The sequence below is a fragment of the Cricetulus griseus genome, chromosome 8 (assembly GCF_003668045.3).
Source record: "Cricetulus griseus strain 17A/GY chromosome 8, alternate assembly CriGri-PICRH-1.0, whole genome shotgun sequence".
Taxonomy (NCBI): domain Eukaryota; kingdom Metazoa; phylum Chordata; class Mammalia; order Rodentia; family Cricetidae; genus Cricetulus; species Cricetulus griseus.
In genome coordinates, this window is record NC_048601.1 from 77,821,955 (window position 1) to 77,840,609 (window position 18,655).

Genomic DNA, 18,655 nt, shown 5'->3' on the forward strand with positions numbered 1-18,655 from the left:
TTAAGATCTTCTATGTGATCATAAAAGAAAATAAAGACATGGATTATCTGAAAGTTACTTTTCTGCTATGGGGAGAAAAGACTCCTCCCAATCATTATGATTTCTTCAGTGTGCGATGAAGCAAGTTCTACATGTGCTGTGAGAAAAGCTCGTTTCAACATGATTTCCAAAGGAGTGAAAGGACAGAAGCAGAGATGCTTATAATTAGTCTAAAATTCAAAAATGTGGAGCTGGAGAAGCTTGTTTGAACAATGTTATACACAAGGACAAGATCTACCATCCAATGAAACCTCATGTCTTCTAAGTTTGCCATGGCTCCTAAAAAATTACTATATTAGTTACTTCAATAGAACTATTCAAGTTCAATTATTTAAACTGACACTATACCATGGCTTTTTTTTTTTTTTTCCCGATATTATTGTCAAAGGTCTCAACTCCTATTTAAAATCAGGACAGAAAACCTCTCCTATCAAATAAAATGAGGACTTCCATAGATTTAGTTTGAAAAGACAGACAACATACTATATGCTGAACAAGTTAGAAACCTTTTCAGTGAAAATTTAGAACTGATCAATCCATATCAACTACTAAAGCCTTAGAAATGGTTATACTATAGTAAGAAAAAAAATGAAACAATATCCAACACACTTATTCTAAAATTTGAACTAATTAAGCTGAAATTTGATACCACTGTTCTTTACATCATTACACTTTAAACAAAATTAACCTTGTGAAATAAGTATGAATGTGTAATAGCTTTAAAGTATACATGACAAATTTTATTTTTCTCTACAAAGATTTTATTTTTTTTAATGATTTGTTTTTATTATTTATGTGTATGGGAGGAGAAGAGTATGTGAATTCCCACAGAGGCCAAAAGAAGGCATCAAATCTCTGGAGTGAGATGGATTTATAGGGATTTGGTGAGCCACCTGATGTGGGTACTGGGAACTGAACTCAAGTCCTGAGAAGGAACAGCAAGCATTCTTAACAATTAAGCCATCTCTACTGCCCTGATATCATTTGCAACAGGAAATTCTGAAATGTCTGTACCTCTAAAAGCAAATTTTCTCCTATTACAATTCACACCAATTTGCAATGGAAAAGTAAGCACTTAGCACTGCCACAAAGGCTCTGCTCTGTTAAAAGAATGATCCTAGGGCTGGGGATGTAACACAGTACTGTGCTCAATGAGAGATACCTGGGTTCTATCCCTGGCACCACCAAAGCTAAAGAAAGCTGCAATTGTGGTAGTTAGTTATTGTTTGGACACTGTTTACCCTTGCAAGGCAAAGATCAACTGCAAATGTTTCTACACTGGCAGCTGCAAAGGCTGACCAGTCCAAATAGAAAACTGGGGGTACATCTTAAGACTTTGATCCCTAAGAAGAACCTAAGAATTAATTTCTCATCTATCAAGCATTTCATTAAAAATAAAAATGTCATTATGAAATGTCATAAGGAAAGCCATTGTTATTTATAATTAAACTACAGCTTAAAACCTTAGTCTAAGGGAAAGGAGAGTATTACCTGACCATACTATTTAGAAGAGGAATTTGTGAGTGTGGGTTCAGAGTTTTTAAGTGATGCAGTACTCAATTTTAAACTCCAAGTTATGATAAAGTGGACTCAACTGGGAAAGTCTGGCAGAGTGAAGAACTCCCCACGTCCACGATGAAGCAGCAGCAGCAGCTCCAACTACACTTAGGAGATGACTTTGCTGACATAGTTCTGTCTATGCAACACACAAAGGGCTTCTTTTGTGGGAGCTGCATCACGTTTCCCTACACCACCACATAGCACCCTAGAAGGGCACAGAAAAGATTCGAGCTTACTATTAAAAGCCAATAACCACATCTTTTTCTGTTTGATTCATACTATGATTCTGAACTATTAACCAATGATCATCAGCAAACATGCTTGATCATTAAATTAGAAAACCAGATGTAACTAAAATCAACAGCTAAGGCAATCATTCTGCCAAAACCCTAGTGCTAAAAACAAAAAAGATGTAAGAAATATTTTCCACAACCATAAAAGTACAAATATTCTAAACAATCTCTCTATGTCTCTTTCCCTCTCTGATTTTGGTGTTTTTTTTTCCCCCCATGGCCCAAGCTAGTCTAGAACTCACAATGTAGCTGATGCTGTCCTCAAACTCATGATGATCCTCCCGTCTTGGCCTCCCTGTTAGGATTCCAGGGATGAGACATCATGCCTACCTCTAATTTGCTTTTAAAGTTGTGCAACACTGCAGAGTATAGATCTACCATAATCTGTTTCAACTATTTCCTTGGTTTTAGGAACTTGGGCTATTTTCATGGTATTGCAACCACAAAAAGTATCACAAGCCAAGTGTGGTGGTGTGGTGGAATATAAGCATAAACTTAGGTAAGTCAGGAGGATTGCCATGAATTTGAGACCAGACTAGACTTCAGAGTGAGCACTAAGCCAGCTAAGGCTATGTATAGTAAGCCTATCTCAAAAACAAAAAGAACAAAAACAAAATAAAACATTAAAATAAGCAACTGCATGTATTCCTGAAAAGCAAATATTCTGAACAGCTCTACATTTCCAAACTACTTAAAATTAAGCAAAGTATTACAAGAAATTAAAAATGTACTTTTTCCTACCACAATCCTGTAATATCGTAGACGGAGTTCATAATTACAAAATGCCACTTGAGTATATACTGACGTTGAATGGTTCTGTAAGTTTTGCTTTTGCAAGGGCTATGACAAGGTATTTTATAGAGTAGCATCTGGAAGACTAGGTATAGTTACTATCTGCTATGTCTTCTCAAAGGTGTTTCCACCTCCAAGGAGATTGAAAAATCTGGGCTTTCACACTAGTTAAGAAGCACAAAGAGCAAAACACTCAGTTTGCATAAGCATGGCTAAAAACACCCTTATAGTTTCTGTGGATACACATAAAACTATCTGTTACCAGATAAGGAAGACAAAGGTTACATAAGACTACATTATGACATACTTATATGCCACAAGGTGTCAGTGAGAAAACTTAAAGGAGTTTTCTTCTAACCCAAGTTGCTGAATCACAATTGATTTCCCTGGCCACAATGCAAACCAATGTTCAGATACTTTATACAAGATCAAAATAACTGTGTTCAATTGATGATACCTTTGGTTTAGAATGGAGGGTTGTTCTACGTTCCATCCACCTCCATTTCCGGTGAGCATGGTAACTTGTTTGGTCAATTTATTTGAAATGTCTTCACATTTGTTCATAAGTCTTATAACTACATCCCTTTCTTGAATTAGCGTTTTACAATTCCATATCAAATCTTCAGATAGGCCATTGATTTTGGACATCTTTGTAAACTATGACATAAAAAGAAAAATAGTTTAACAGTTCAAATCTAGCAGAAAGTCATTTCTTTTCTACTTACCTAATTATTTTACTTAAGGTTTCATGCCATGCCTCATACTAGCCTCAAAACTGTAACCGTTAACAGCCATATTGGTCTAGAGAAAAAAAAAACAAAAAACTGTAACCGTTTCATTCCTGCCTCTCAAACACTGGGTAGCTAGCAGGAGTGCACAACCAAGGTAGGCAGCCAAATTCTTTCTTTGAGGGGAGAAAAGTTTGTGAAGCCTTGTTACTCAAGTGCTGAGTGAACTGACTTCTCATACCCACATCTGAATTCCTAAGTGCTTAACTCTGTTATCCTGCCACTTCTAGCACAGTAGGTCTCCTTCCACATAAAATACATACTCTCCATCCAATTGGTCACTTTGATACTGGCAGCAACTCTTTCCTTCTATTAGAAATATTAAGCTTTCATATTTCCTAACTGCTAATTTCCCCCAAGCACAGCTTCATCCTATTAGTAAAGACAATAGGGAAATGTACTGTGGGTCTACACTCCCTTCTATTTGTGTCACTTTCTGTTTCTGTGCTATTGAATACTACAATTAACCTTAAGATACATCTATCAAGGTACAAGCCTACAAGTTTCAAAAATTTACTTATCAATCAACATATAAAACTATTTATTTGTTTGTTTGATTTTGAGGCAGGCTCTCATATTGCCTTGGTTTGGAACTCAGAGATCTGCCTGCATCTGTCTCCTTAGTGATGACATTTAAGGCATGCATCATAACACAGGCTATTATCTTACTTTTAAATTGAGACTATTAATTAGAAAAATACCACAAATCGAAAGATAATTTTATGGACCTAAGCATATGCCTCATGGGTAGATCATTTGCCAGCATATGAAAGACTCTGGGCTTGATCACAAGCAGCACACACACAAGCTAATTATGACCAATTTAATAATTACATAAAGCTCTTTAAAACCAATTCTAATATAGCACCTGTTTAAATGATTCTGTGTGAAATTATAAGGATGCTTTCACAAAAACCCTGAATCAAATTTTTCATACAGAAAGCTGGAAACCTACACACTGAAGAACAAAGCTGAATTTTCTTGGTGCAAAGAATGAAAAAACTCACTCAGGGGCCGCTTGAAAGCCTGCTGAGAAAGAAAAACCTCACAGTGCAGAACTGAAAGGAGAAAGCTAATAATGCACAGCCATCTGCTAGTTTAAAAATAGTTGTTAGGAGACCAATTTTCCAATCTGCAGGATTTTTATTGTTAAGATAGGTTTCAAAGTATAGCTAGACTCATTATATAGACCTTGTGACTTTTAACAAAGATCAGCCCTACCTCTGCCTCCCCAGTGGAGGGATTAAAGGCATGTACCACCATGCCCAGTATGTCATAAAATGGAACTACGAAACACTGATACGCTTGCTCTCTATTTTTAAAAATATTTTTATTATATGTGTATGAATGTTTGCCCTTCATGTATGTGCCCTGCATGTGTACAATACCCACAGAGAGCAGAACATCGTGTCACATAACCTGTCACTGTAGTTACAGACAGTGAGTGGTACGCTTCCATATGAATACTGGGAATCAAAACTATATCTTCTAGAAAAGCAGCAGACATATCTCACCAAGGCCCTAGTGTTTGTATATTACATTTCTATAGGGACAATATTCACAATCACTAGGTGACCCCTTGCCTTCTTGATTCATTCAGGGGGAAATTATCTGTAATCAGTAGGAGAAGAGTTTCTATATTGGGATTCTTCATTAAAATATCAGTTTTTAAATGGAATAAAAAGTTATAGAGAAAAAAAAAATTGCATGGAACTGACCTAGGCCCTCTGCATATATGTTATAGGTGTGTGATTTGGTCTTCTTGTGGGTCTCCTTCTTGTGGGAGCAGGGGCTGTCTCTGACTCTTTTGCTGGCTTCTGGGACTCTTTCTCATACTGTATTGCATTGTTCAGCCTGAATAGAAGGGGAGTTGCCTAGTCTTACTGCCACTGGATATGCCATATTTATTTGATATCCATAGGGGTCTGCCTTTCTGAATACAAACAGAGAAGGAGTGGAATAGGGGGAGGGGGTGTTAGTGGGAGAAAGGGCTGGGAGGACAGGAGGGAGAGGAAACTGCAATTGGGATGTAAAAAGAAAAATAATAAAATAATTTAAAAAAATAGAGCAAAAATCCTCATCTGATGTCTACTGTGCAGTTTGTTGGAAGTTTCCATGAGAAAATCACCAAAATTAATTAAAAATCAAGAAGGAACATACATTGTGTGCAAAAATACAAGATACATTTTATTTAGCAACTCATTAAATGCAACAATTCTGGATCCATTATTTATAACGTCATAAAGCTGCATAAAAATCCAAAATCAGTGCTTTTTTTAATGTAAACAAATCTTCCCTCAGATAATGTTAAGACCTGAAGCCAAGACTGGAAGACATGGTTCAGAGTGAAGAGTACTCGCTGCTTTGTAGGGTTTGTAGGGGACCCAAGTTTGGTTCTTAGCACCAACATCAGGTTAACTTACAAGCGCCTATAACTCCTGCTCTAGAGTATCTAACACCCTATTCTGACCCCTGCAAGCACCCATATACATGTACATACAAACACAGACATAAATGCATGCACATAAAAAAGGGAAATATTTTTTTTAAAGCTCAAAACAAGTAATGTTCTTTTTTGTAAGTGGTATCACTTCTGTAAATTGATAATCTTTTCTGTAGCCAACTACTATTTATTATATAAATTTTAGAGAGTTTTGTGTGTTTTGTTCTTTAGTGACTATGACTCTAAACTGGTAAAAGTGTCTGCTATATAGAAACAGTCCCTCGCTCACACGGTTTAGTTATTTGGAAAGACAATCTAAGTGGTAACAAGAAAGGATGAATTTCACAGGCCTATATCACAAGCATACTAAAATCTAGCAAGTCAGTAAGTGCAGTAAGCCCAGACGTAATAAAGAACTGTTTTAACTACAAAATCAACATCCAGAGCTTAGAAGAGCACAACGTTATTTTCAACAAGAAGAACCATTCCGATGAACACTGTAAATCAACTGCAAAGTTAACTCAAAAAGGTTAAGGTTTCTTATTTTAAAAGAACACTGGGAAAGCTTGACAAATAGCATTAAATCTGGTAAGTTTTACCAAAAATTACTTAATGTGGGGTCTTGTAGCACATCCTTGTAAATCCAGCACTTGGGAGATGCAGGCAGAAAGATCAAGAGTTTAAGGCCGGTTTCAACTATATATTGAGCTGAGGTCAGCATGGACTACATGAGACCCTATACATACTTGCAATCCCTGCAGTCAGTAGGCCAAAGCAAAAGGATCAAGAACTTGATGTCAAGCTAGGCACACAGCCTTGTATAAAACAAATAAAAATTAAAATAAAAGGGACCCATGAGATAGCTCAGCAGTTACAAACACTGGTTATTTTTGCAAAGGACCTAGGTTTAATTCCCAGCACCTTGCGGGAAACAGTTGACAGGTCACAACTGAACTCCACCTCTAGGGAATTCAATACCCTCTCCTCTGGCCATGGGCACCAGGCACACATATGGTGCACAAACATATATGCAGGCAAAATACCCATACACATAAAAGAATTAAGGGAAAAAAGTTTAATTCAAATAAATATCCCTTTTTTTTTTTAAAGAAGGAATATTGCTAAGCACCAAAGTTGTGCTATTATATTCTATGTACTAGAAAGGTGACTGTAATTCCATGGCAGGAAATGTATCAATGAAAAATGACACAGACTGTCTCAAATGGTGCCTAGCTTTGGGAAAGTTTAGATAAACTACATTTTTCGTGCAAACCTTACACAAAATAATCTTCAAAACCAGTATTTCTTCAAGGGAAATAAAGAAACCATACAATTCCTACAGAATAGCTACATGCAAAAAGATTACTAACATGCCACTGATCAGCATCTCTCATTAAAACCTACAGGAGCATCCTAAGAACTTTTGTCTCTGAAAGGCAGATTCTGGGGTTGAAGACCTCCACAGAAGGGCAGGGGTAAAGCCCTGAGTTTGAGGCCTAGTACTGGAAAGAGAAGGGAATGGTAGACCCGAGAACTGAAGTACCTCTTTCTGCCACAGTGTGTCACTATTGCAAAACAAATACTTTTGAATTTTTGTAAGAGGAAAACTGTTTAAAGGCAATTTCTAAAATTACTTAATTCCTACTTATGCAGCTTGAGGACAGTCTTATTCATTATTACACACACACACACACACACACACACACACACACACACACACACACATATCACACACCTGGCAGCAGCCTACAAACTACTCAAAATGCATCTGTAATTTAAGTAGAAGTTTATCAAACTTGTACAAATTAAAACAAAGCCGCAGCAATCTTAAAATCAATGAAGCCACTCTGTTTTTTAAGTGATATGCAGACAGGCATTTAATAGAGTCAAACAAGGGAAAGCCAGGAACCAGTTGGTTGTGTGACTCACTAGGAGACAAAGCAGCACAGGCAGAGCAAAGCACTGGACAGAAGCTGAGCCTGCTCAGGCAATGTTAAATCACACCTACACTGAACACAGCATTCATAAAGGAGATACAGATCTGAAGATGGGAGGTAAACATTCATGAGGCAAGCTATTCATAAGTATACTACACTGAACAGTATAAATACACATGCTTTTTGAACAAAGTATATTTTATTTTATTTATTTTGAGACAGAGTCTCCTATAGACCAATATGGCCTAAAATTTGTTCAAGAAGAACCCTGAACTTCTGATTCTCCTGTTTCTAGATTATAATTACAGGTGTATGCAACCATGCCTGATTTATTTGGTGCTGTGCATTGAACCTTGGGCTTCATGTGTGCTGGATAAGCCCTGTAACAATTGAGTTATATCTCCAGCCCCTATAAATACATATTCGAATTTAGATATAAGAGTGCAATTAATAATACAACATGGACATAATAGTACCCTTAATCTATCTTAGACTAGGCTAGAAAGACCAAAATCCAGCAAGTAATTAGTGAACTCATGGCATCAAATGTGAACTCTGCCAATGAAAACTCCATTTTTGCCATTTTAACAATACTGACTTTTAAATTAATGCCATTTTTGGCTTGCTACATTTCAAAGGCTGCTAGATTCAATGCTTTAGTTTCTTCATATTAGCATGTAAAAGTATTATTCTAAAACAACAGCAACAAAGAGACTTTGGGAAAAAGAGAAAATCATAAAGGAAACCTAGCATTACTGAAAGCACAATCAACACAAGGAAAAAGGAATGAGTAAAGTTACTCTCTATTCACAACTTTTGAGTAACTATTCTTTTACTCAAATAAAATGAAGTTGATTATAACTGAAAACATTTTAACTTGTGGAGGGAAAGAAAGGAAGGAAATTCTCTGGAAAGAAAATTAGAGCAATACAGAAAACTGCAGGACTTGGAATTATCGTTATATATTATTAAACAGCCAGTATTAAATACGTTATATAGTATGCAAATCAGATTTACATTAACGTTATATTTAAAGAAAACCCATGTTCTAGAACTTTTCAAAATTTAGTTTAAAGTTTTCACATTCAGGCTGCATTTCTGATGAACCATTTATGAATTTACAGTTTATTTAAACTGTTAAACAGTCTTATAACATATCTTGTGAATTCAATAAGCTTTGTGTTTAACACAATTTTAAAACTCTAACTTCCATAGCAATTTCTGAATGCAGCAGGTATCAAAATAACAGGTTAGGGGGGGTAATATTTTTGCTATTGTTTCCTTGAACACTGGATATATTATCACACATTACTAACAAAAATGGGCAGAGTAAATTATATAACTTTTATAGAAATGGGCATAATAACTTTTCCATTGATAATTTTACTAATGTAATAAATTACTTTATAGTCACATTCAAAATGCTGGTCGTGGAAAGAGGAAGCTAAAAGCTCTAAGGAAATTAACATTTTAGCCTTAGAGATTTACTTGTCTAATAATTTTCAAAAGCTTATTTATACACTTCAGGATAACAAAACACTGCACTCGGTGAACTAAAGTAAACTGTCTACTTTTCAGGTACTTTTTCACTATTTCATAAAATGTTTAACATTAAGATGGACAGGCTAGGACAAACAATATAGTCTTTATGTTCCATTTCTGGAAGGGAAAAGAAGAGACTTAAGTAAGTAGGTGCATAATCTCCAAATTCATGTCAAGACTGATATAAACTCTGCCAATTAATTAAGGAAATATGTCTTCTCCATGTTAAGTTGCTGAATTTCTTTTTTAAAAACATCTGGCACATATACCTTGGTAAAACTATATAATCTGCTTTTATTATAAGTTATCTGGGCAAGTAGTTACAGTGACTACACAACCTAGCACAGATAACTGCATCCCTTATTACATAAATTAGAATCCTAACAAGCCTGAGCAATCCAACCCCATAATAGCACAGGAGGCCATTAAAGATTAAAAGAAAAATAAAGAGGGAGAAAAGAAGAACAAGAAAGCCCTTCAGCAAATACCTCAATAAATAATCACTGAGGCAAAGTCAAACAAGTTTTGAAAGGGATCTGCTTTGACAGATGTTCTCTGGAAAAGCATACGCTTGGGGCAAAATGAAAGGTTTTTGTCTGGGTCTAGGTGTGTGTGTGTGTGAGAGAGAGAGAGAGAGAGAGAGAGAGAGAGAGAGAGAGAGAGAGAGAGAGAGAGAGTTTAAAGTTGCACTGGACTAATGTTTTTCTACATGCTGAAATACTTTAAATAAAAACAAAAAAGGCTTTTTAAAACTGTTGTGCAGAAATCTCCTTGATCAACACTTGAAGACATTTACCAAGGTCACTCATGCGCATTTAGATTGTTACAGGTACAAAACTAGTTACAAATGCATGCGTCTCCATTCCACAGCACAAGGACTAAAACTCTGAAACCTCCACAAAGCAGCAAGAGCTGCCTCATCTCTCACAGCCATAAACACCTTCCATATTGCTGTGCTTGGAGGGCCTATACACAACTCATGAATAAAGCCCCACATTCTCACAAAAGCTGAAGTAAAATCTAAAGCACAAAAGAGTACTCATAGGAATAAGATGTGACAATTGTTGAGATTCATAAAACTCAACAGGTATTTTATATAAAATTTGTTCACAGGAAGTCAAGCACCACAAAATGATCGTGCAAAGTGTACTCACCAGAACTCATGCCCTTCTTTCGCCTATACTTGAATTCTATGCTTCCACAACTTTGCTATTTTTCCAATTAAAAATGCTGCAGCCTGCTATACTCCATCAAATGGCCTCGTTGTTTAACCAGGAGAAACATGTTAAAACTGAGCTGTCACATTTAGAAGAAAAAGAAAATAAACAACTGCTTCTTTGTGGGGAAGCATAAAGCACTTAGGCTGGCATGTGGGCCATGGAACGCCTCTGGCCGCTGCTACTGCTCTTCTAGCGTTGTAGTCAAAAGTCTGCCACATTCTTGCCTTCTGCTTGGTGTCTCAGCAGTAACAGATCAGAACTGGCTAGCAAACAACTCCTTCCTGAAGTAAGCTCTAATTTCTTCTTCTGCAGTGAAATGAACCAAGTTTCTATGCAAAAGGATGAGTGACAGCATTTCCAGCCAATCAGCTTGGGTTTTTTCAGGAAAATCACCCCTTAATTCATTCAAAATTAGGTCATATGACACTATTTGAAATACTATTGGCTTACAATGAAAGTAATGTTTGACTCTACACAGGAGAAGGCCACCCATCTATGCTTCCCTGGGCTGAACACACTCTGACGATAAACAGTACTGTAAATTAACACACACACACACACACAGACACACACACAGACACACAGACACAGACACAGACACACACGCCTTACCAGAGCTTCCCAACTATTAAAGGGCCGGAGTTCTGTTATCCTTTGAGCCTTTTTCTGAGAACACTGAGGAATTAAAGTCAGTTCAGCAATGGAAGCATCTTGAAGGAAATGGAGAATTTTGCCTTTATAGCCATCCTCCATCACTTCTTCACCACTGCTATAGTCCTCATCCAGTGAGCTGCCGGCATCAGAACCTGAATCGTACTCAGAGTCTTCTATGGCTTTCTTAGGATGAAATACATTTTTCTTACGTTTCTTGTTAAAGCCATTTTGTGGTTTCATAGACATTTTCTGTTTCATTTTTGTTTTAGTTGCATTTTTAGAATAATTTTGATTCTTTGCAACTTCTTTTCCATTTCTAACCTCACTTTGTGAAGCACCCTGCATATCTGTGTACAAAAAAATACAAAAGTTGTAACTAACTTAGAAATACATGAATTAAAGATAAAACTTAAGACTTCAAATAAGGTGAGAAGAGTACGTAAACATTACATTTTCCTTGTGAACACTGGAGAATTCAACCACAACTTACTGTCAAATCTTGACAAATATTAGGAGCAATATAAAACAATGTGAAGATACCAATAAGCTGGAATGATTTATTTCAAAACTAAGTAATAACTTCCTTTTAAATATAAATCTGCTTTCTATTCAAGGTCCTAGGATACAGATGACAGCTCCACGTGCACCAACTGCCCCAAAAGCATACAGGAACCCATGCCTCCTTGCACCCCGATAGAAGCATCAGCACAGTGTTAGTATACCCATTATCATTTAAGCACTATTTAAATATATTACTTCAAAGTGCCATGACTCTATATTTCACTGACTTTTAAGCTGCCTGGGAATGAAGGCACAGTTTTTCTTACATTATTTCCCCTGGCCTTCTGTATCTGTGGGTTTCAAATTTATGGATCCAACAAGCCATAAAAATACGTTAGAAAAAGAATTGAACCTATACTGGACCTACACTGAACATTATGCTGTACATAAGATTTAAAAGAACTTGCACAGCATTTATGTCGTATCAGATATTCTAAGTAATCTGAAGACGATTTGAAGCATATGGGGAAAACATGTAGGTCATATGCAAATATCATGCCACTTCACTTAAGGGAATTGAGTGTCCGTGTGCTAGCTGATTTCTGGCATCAGAATAGGTCCTGATCAAACTCCACAGATAATAAGAGTAAGCGTACTTTATTTAAAATTTCTATTTTCTATTTTTCAAAAACCTTCTGGAGTTATTATATGTTCATGCTTTTTATGAACATGTTATTATATGTTCATATAAAAACTTAATTAGATGAATTAAATAAAATGAAAATCAAAGTCACTGTGCTATGTTTTATAAACCATCTTTACAATTATGATATGTTGAGTCTATTTCATTCTTGGGTTGAAATATCACTAAATATGTACAACCTAACTTTGTGTCACCACCTCTCTCTTCCACCACTTTCTGCAATTCAGAGCTCCATATGCATTAAGGGACTTCCTCCCAGGGTGATAATACTTGAGTTGTTAAGGCTTTCTAAATTCACAAAAGTGCAGGCTAATTAATATGCATGCAATCAATTGCAAGATCCATCCTGACAGATGTCAAAATGTAAACAAGTCAACACTTGTTGACTTAAGAATAGGAAAGATTGCATAAGAAAAAGTCATGTATTGTTTTGACTTTTATCATATTGAAGAATGGGTCAAAATATTCGGAATTCATCCTTCAGAATATTTTACATCATTACTCCCAGCATCACTTCAAAGTCAGTAGCTGATAGGCTCTGCTCTTCTACGGTTAAGACATAGGGCTGAGGAAGGTATGCACACTGCCCATTACTGATTACCTTGACCCTCTGTAAACACTCTGAGAGACTCCAAGGCTTCTGTGTACATCCACTCATGCTCCTTGAGTACTTCTCTTAGTTCCTGAAATCAAGTTATTTATTTTTCTGTTAAAAATGCGAAATTAGCAATATACAAAAATGTTTATGCACTTTTAAAATGCAATCACTGAAAAAATAAAGAGTTCATATCACTATCTTTGCTATTTTTTGTCTTTTTGAGATAGGGTCTCACTATGCAGCATTGGCTGTCCTAAGGCTGGCCTTGAACTCACAGACATCCATTAGCTTCTGCTTCCTGAGTGCTAGGATTACAGGCACGCACCACCTCACCCAGCACTGTCATAATTTTAGTGCTAGCTTATAAATTCTCTCTAATTTCATTTCACAAATACAGGGATGAAAGTGTGACTTTTTTTTTTTCTCCTAGCTTGCTTTAAAGAACTTTAAACACTAGAAAGGCAAAATCTAAGTAACTAAAACAGGTATTTCATTATAAAGCTAAAATTTATAAACTGCCACCTTCAACCTTTGTTGTTGCTGGGTTTTCTGTTGTTTCTTTGAAACAGGGATTATGTAGCTTGAGATGGCCTTGAACTCCTGATCCTCCTGCCTACTGATTACAAATTATTTCATTACCACACTAGTGAAAAACATGTAATTCATTTTTTTCTGTAAGACAGGATCTCATGTAGTCCAGGCTGACCTGCAACTTATTATGTAGTCAAAGATATCCTTGAACTTCAGATCCTCCTGCCCCACCTCCAGAGTGCTTGGAAAACAGGCATGCATCAGTATACACAGAATGTTTCTGGGGACAGAGCCTAGTCTCTGTATAAATGACAAGTGTGCTCTACCATCTGTGCTATATCCCCAGCTGGAAAACATGCAGATGTAACACATGTAATAAACAAGTGTTAACAAGACGTTCACCAGAATTCAGATGGATTACCTGAGCACAAAATAAAACAAATGCATGACAATGTAAATATTTTCCAAATATTTAAAGAAGTATGTGCTTGGGGGGTGGTGAGATGGCTCAGCGGTTAAGAACATTGACTGTTCTTCCAGAGGACCCAGGTTCCATCCTAGCACCCACATGGCAGCTCACAACTGTCTCTAATTCCTGTTCCAAGGGATCAAACGCCTTCATACAGACATTCATGTAGGCAAAATACCAGTGTACAGAAAATAAAAATAAATGAATTATAAAAGTATGTGCTTCAATATGCAGTAATGAGACAGTGCAGAGGCTCCTTTAAAGCACCAGCAGGAGACATTAGTGACACTACATATTTCTATATTAACTAGGCAGAACAACTCTTTTAAAAAATAATTTACTTATTTTTATTTTATGAGCATTGATCAGTGTTTTGCCTGCATGTATGTCCGTATGAGTGTGTCAGTTCCTTTGGAATTGGAGTTACAGATACTTGTGAGCTGTCGTGTGGGTGCTGGAAACTGAACCCTGGTCATCTGGAAGAACAGCCAATGTTCTTAACTATTGAGCCACCTCTCCAGCCCCCAGGAGATCAACCTTTATAGAGCATGAAGACATTGAAATCAGCACTGCAATTTAAAATTCTTATGCAAAAGTTCAAGAGTGAGAACATGATGGAGACAGGACACACTTTTGCATTCTAAGGATTCACAATTTTACTACAATTATGTTGATTGTGGTTTCATTTATAAGGCTGACACCACAATTAGTAAGCACAGTAAATAATTAAGGTAATTAGCAGGTAGTTTACTAATCAGAGTTTGCAAGTAGTTTAGCTTAAACACTAATTTGTAATAAAACATGTAGCATACTCTAAATTTTTGAACACTTCTACTCTTCTTACCTTTTTATCAAAATTTGGAAATTCCTTTTGCAATTTCAATACAATGCTTTCCTGTTTCTCCCAGGTGCTGCTACCTTCTGCAGACTCACTTGACTCTTCTCCCTGTGGGGTGATGATGAGAGGGAGAAGAGGAAAACAGACAAGATCATCAAAAGTCTTCTCCATTCTCTGTTATCTGTACTATCTAGCAATCAAGCTGCTGATCTCTTTTAATAGCCAAAGAAGAAATAACTAACTGTTACTGTTAACTCTGGCACAAAGGAACAAGATAACACTCTACAAAAGACAGGTGCAAATCAAGCCCTATATGAGGGCATAAAAGCTATGGGAATGTTCAGACCTCACCCACACAATATACAAACTATTAAGTAAGCACTGACAATAGAAATAAGCAAATTGTGTATTTCATAACAAAAAGTGATGCAGTGGGCTGGAGTACAGTGAGCTTCATAGCCTACAAGTCTCTACTCGTAAGCATCAGAGAAATAGGATTTTTAGAAAACAATAGTATTTAGAGAAAATATTTCAAAATCCTCAGAAATTAAATTCATACCAACAGCTTCACTTAGCATTAATAACCCTGAACATATTCATATTACCTGAGAAACAAGAAAAAAGCTGATGGAACATTAAGGAACTGAAACATTGTGTTCCTTGAAGACATTGAAATCTTAAAGGCAAGCACTTTAAAGACTACAGATGAGACATACATAGTAAAGTGACGGGGTAAAATAAACAGATGCTTTTCCACAGCACATTTCTAAACCTCAGTCATACCAGAGGGGATATGTTCATGTGGGTACATGTGTATAGGATCAATGTTCATGTGCATGTGGAAACCATGCACATGAACATAGCAGTGTTCTCCTCAGGCACCCTACTCCTTTGTTCACATAGGTACCCTTACCTGGCTCTCACCAACTGGTTTGACAGGCTGGACACCAAGCTCCAAACATTAGCCTGTTTCTGATCCCTGCTACTGGGCTTATACAGGCACACCACTGCACACAGCTTTTTATGTGGGCGCCAGGGATCAACATTCAGGCTCTCATGCTTTCGTGGCAAGCACTGGTGCTGTACCAACTTAGCCATTTTCTCAGACCTTCTTGTTTCATCTGTTTAAAAAGATTTGCATCAGGCCAGGCATGGTGGCACATGGCTTTAATCCCAACACTTGGAAGGGAGAGAGAGAGTCAGTTCCTGGATAGCCTAGGCTACATAGAGAAACTGTCTCAGAAAACCAAAAAACAAATTGTATTACTTTTGTTTATCTGTTTGTAGTGTGTCTGCTACATAAGTGTGATTGCCTGTGGAAATCAGAAGAGGATGTCAGATCCTTAGGAACTGGAATTAAAGGCAGTTGAGAGCCATCCAACATAGGTGCTGGGAAACAAACCTGGGTTCTCTAATCGACTACAGCATTTTTATAGCTTCATGTGCTATAAACTGAATCATCTCTTGAGGCAGGGTCCTGTGTAGCACAGATTGACATTGGACTTGCTATACAACCAGGATAACCTTGAACTGATTATCCTATTTCCACCTCCCAAATGCTATGGGATAGGAGCTCTAGTTGCCATAATTCTGTATTCCTGTTTTGTCTTAAAAATATTTCAAATGCCTTTCAAAGAAAAATAGAAAAGCAAACTATGGTGTCAGAGAGAGAGAGACAGAGAGAGAGAGAGAGAGAGAGAGAGAGAGAGAAAGTGTGTGTGTGTGTGTGTGTGTGTGTGTGTGTGTGTGTGTGTGTGTGTGTGTTTGAGGGACATACACATTAAATAGAAAATTAAGCAGGCTGAAGCAGAAGGACTACCATGAGTTCATGGTGAACCTATACTAACTACAGGATAAGACTTTCAAGAAATAAACACCAACAAACAAAAAACAAAAATCTTGGATAACAAAACAAGAAATAAGTGCAACAGCTTAGATAAACCTTCAAAAAAGATATAATGGTTGTATTATTGCATTTATAAAAGAAACACTCAGAATATGTAAATCCAGAGAGAGAGAAGGCAGACTTCTGATTGCCATGGGCCAGGAAATTAAGAACAAGGAAACCCTCCTTTTGTGTGCAGTCTGACTTCATGTAATGATGAAACGTGAAACTAAACAGTCATGATCACTATGCCCAACACTGAGGATTTTCCTAAATGCATTAAAGTGCCCATGCTAAAATGGTAATTTTAAGCTCTGTGAATTTCTCTTCGATAAAATATGGAGCTGGGGTGAATGCAAGTTTAACACATGCAAGACTTTGAATCATATCTCCAGGACCAAACATTAACAATGAAAGCATCTTGAAAAACAGGTATCTGAAAAACAGGTTTTGGAATGAAATATATGAGAGCACAAATGAAGCACTCAACATTCAGTGGCTGCTGTGCCTACTGTTTGTAACTCCTCTAGGATCCCATTCTTCTCTCAGCTATAGTAGACAGGTTGCTAAAAAGTACCCAAGGGGTCAGTGCTTACACTGGTACACAGGCAGAAGCCATATGAGGAGTCTGAGACCAAATCTGTCTCAGTGGGCCTAGAAGTTATGATTTAATCCTATGGTGCCCGTATCAGAATAAATAGCTAGAACACACACTTACCAATGACAGAAAGCACACAATAGACCATGGACCACTATGTGGTAAATACTAAATTAAAGTGCCAAGAACTGCCCTTCTCATTCAAACAGTAATTATGATCATGTTCCTGAGGGAACTGCAGAGGCCCAGGCCCAGACTATCAACACACATAACAGTTCTTCATTCAGTATTTATAGCACTTTGGAAAGTAGTTTATGACCACTTAAAGGAAACAAAAAATGTTAGCCATGGTTTATAGAACATTGGCTTGATTATTAAAACCATGTAGTAGCACGGCATAAAAACTACTATGTTACAGAATCACTTATGAGCTGCAAAAGAAAGATAATTACTTAGGTGGACTTTCAGGTCTGACACCCACACACTTAGCATAGTCTTTTTTTTTAAGATTTTATTTATTTTTATTTGATGTGAATGTTGGGTTTTCATCTGCAGCATGTATGCACCACATGCATGCAGTTTCAGTGCCTACTGAGGCCAGAAGAGGGCATTGGATACCCTGAGACTGGAGTTACAGAGAACTGTAACCACAAGTTCAGAAAGGAATCCAGGTCCTATGGAAAAGCAGCCAATGCTCTTAATTTTCTGAGCCATCTCACTAGCGCTACACTTAACATACTCTGATGCAGCAATTCCCATGCACTTACACGATCCACTCGTGGCTTTTTTAAAGATTGATCGTCATTAGATTCATCCTCCTCATATGCCTCAGAAGAAGAAGATAATTTTCTTTTCCTGGGTCCACCACCTTTTAAAAGAGAAATACACTCAGATATTCCACAGAAATAAAAAGAATCAATTTAAACGAAAAGTATTATATCAACATAGCTGTCTTGACAGAGGGGCTATGGTTCTTTTTTCTACAGCTACATGAGTAAAAGTAAAGCTAAATAAGGAAAAAAGTACAGCTATATGACGAAAAGTAAAGACTGCAATCTTTTCAAAGGGTGTCATTGTTACACTTATAAAATATTACATTACTGGTGCTAGAAATATTCTTTCTTCTAACACGTAATTCTACAAAATAATGTTGAGACTATGGGGTCTCACCAATAATACCTCACTGTTGAGAAGTGAAAAAGGTTACTTATCAAGCATAATCTATCAAAACAGCATCACTTATACCAGTAAATCAGGCTTTATG

The 18,655-nt window shown here is 36.8% G+C and overlaps 1 protein-coding gene across 3 annotated transcripts in view; it reads right to left on the reverse strand.

The window, feature by feature from the left end:
- The window catches only part of Smarcad1 (SWI/SNF-related, matrix-associated actin-dependent regulator of chromatin, subfamily a, containing DEAD/H box 1), a 66,942-nt gene that overhangs the window by 22,112 nt on the left and 26,175 nt on the right, over window positions 1-18,655 (reverse strand). For all 3 annotated transcript variants that reach the window (XM_027430213.2, XM_027430211.2, XM_027430212.2), the window contains exons 6-10: window positions 18,159-18,259; window positions 14,915-15,016; window positions 13,074-13,155; window positions 11,227-11,615; window positions 3,142-3,341 (exon numbers count right to left, since the gene is read on the reverse strand). In XM_027430213.2, coding sequence (XP_027286014.1) covers window positions 3,142-3,341; window positions 11,227-11,615; window positions 13,074-13,155; window positions 14,915-15,016; window positions 18,159-18,259 — 874 coding nt within the window. The remainder of the gene's footprint in view (window positions 1-3,141; window positions 3,342-11,226; window positions 11,616-13,073; window positions 13,156-14,914; window positions 15,017-18,158; window positions 18,260-18,655) is intronic.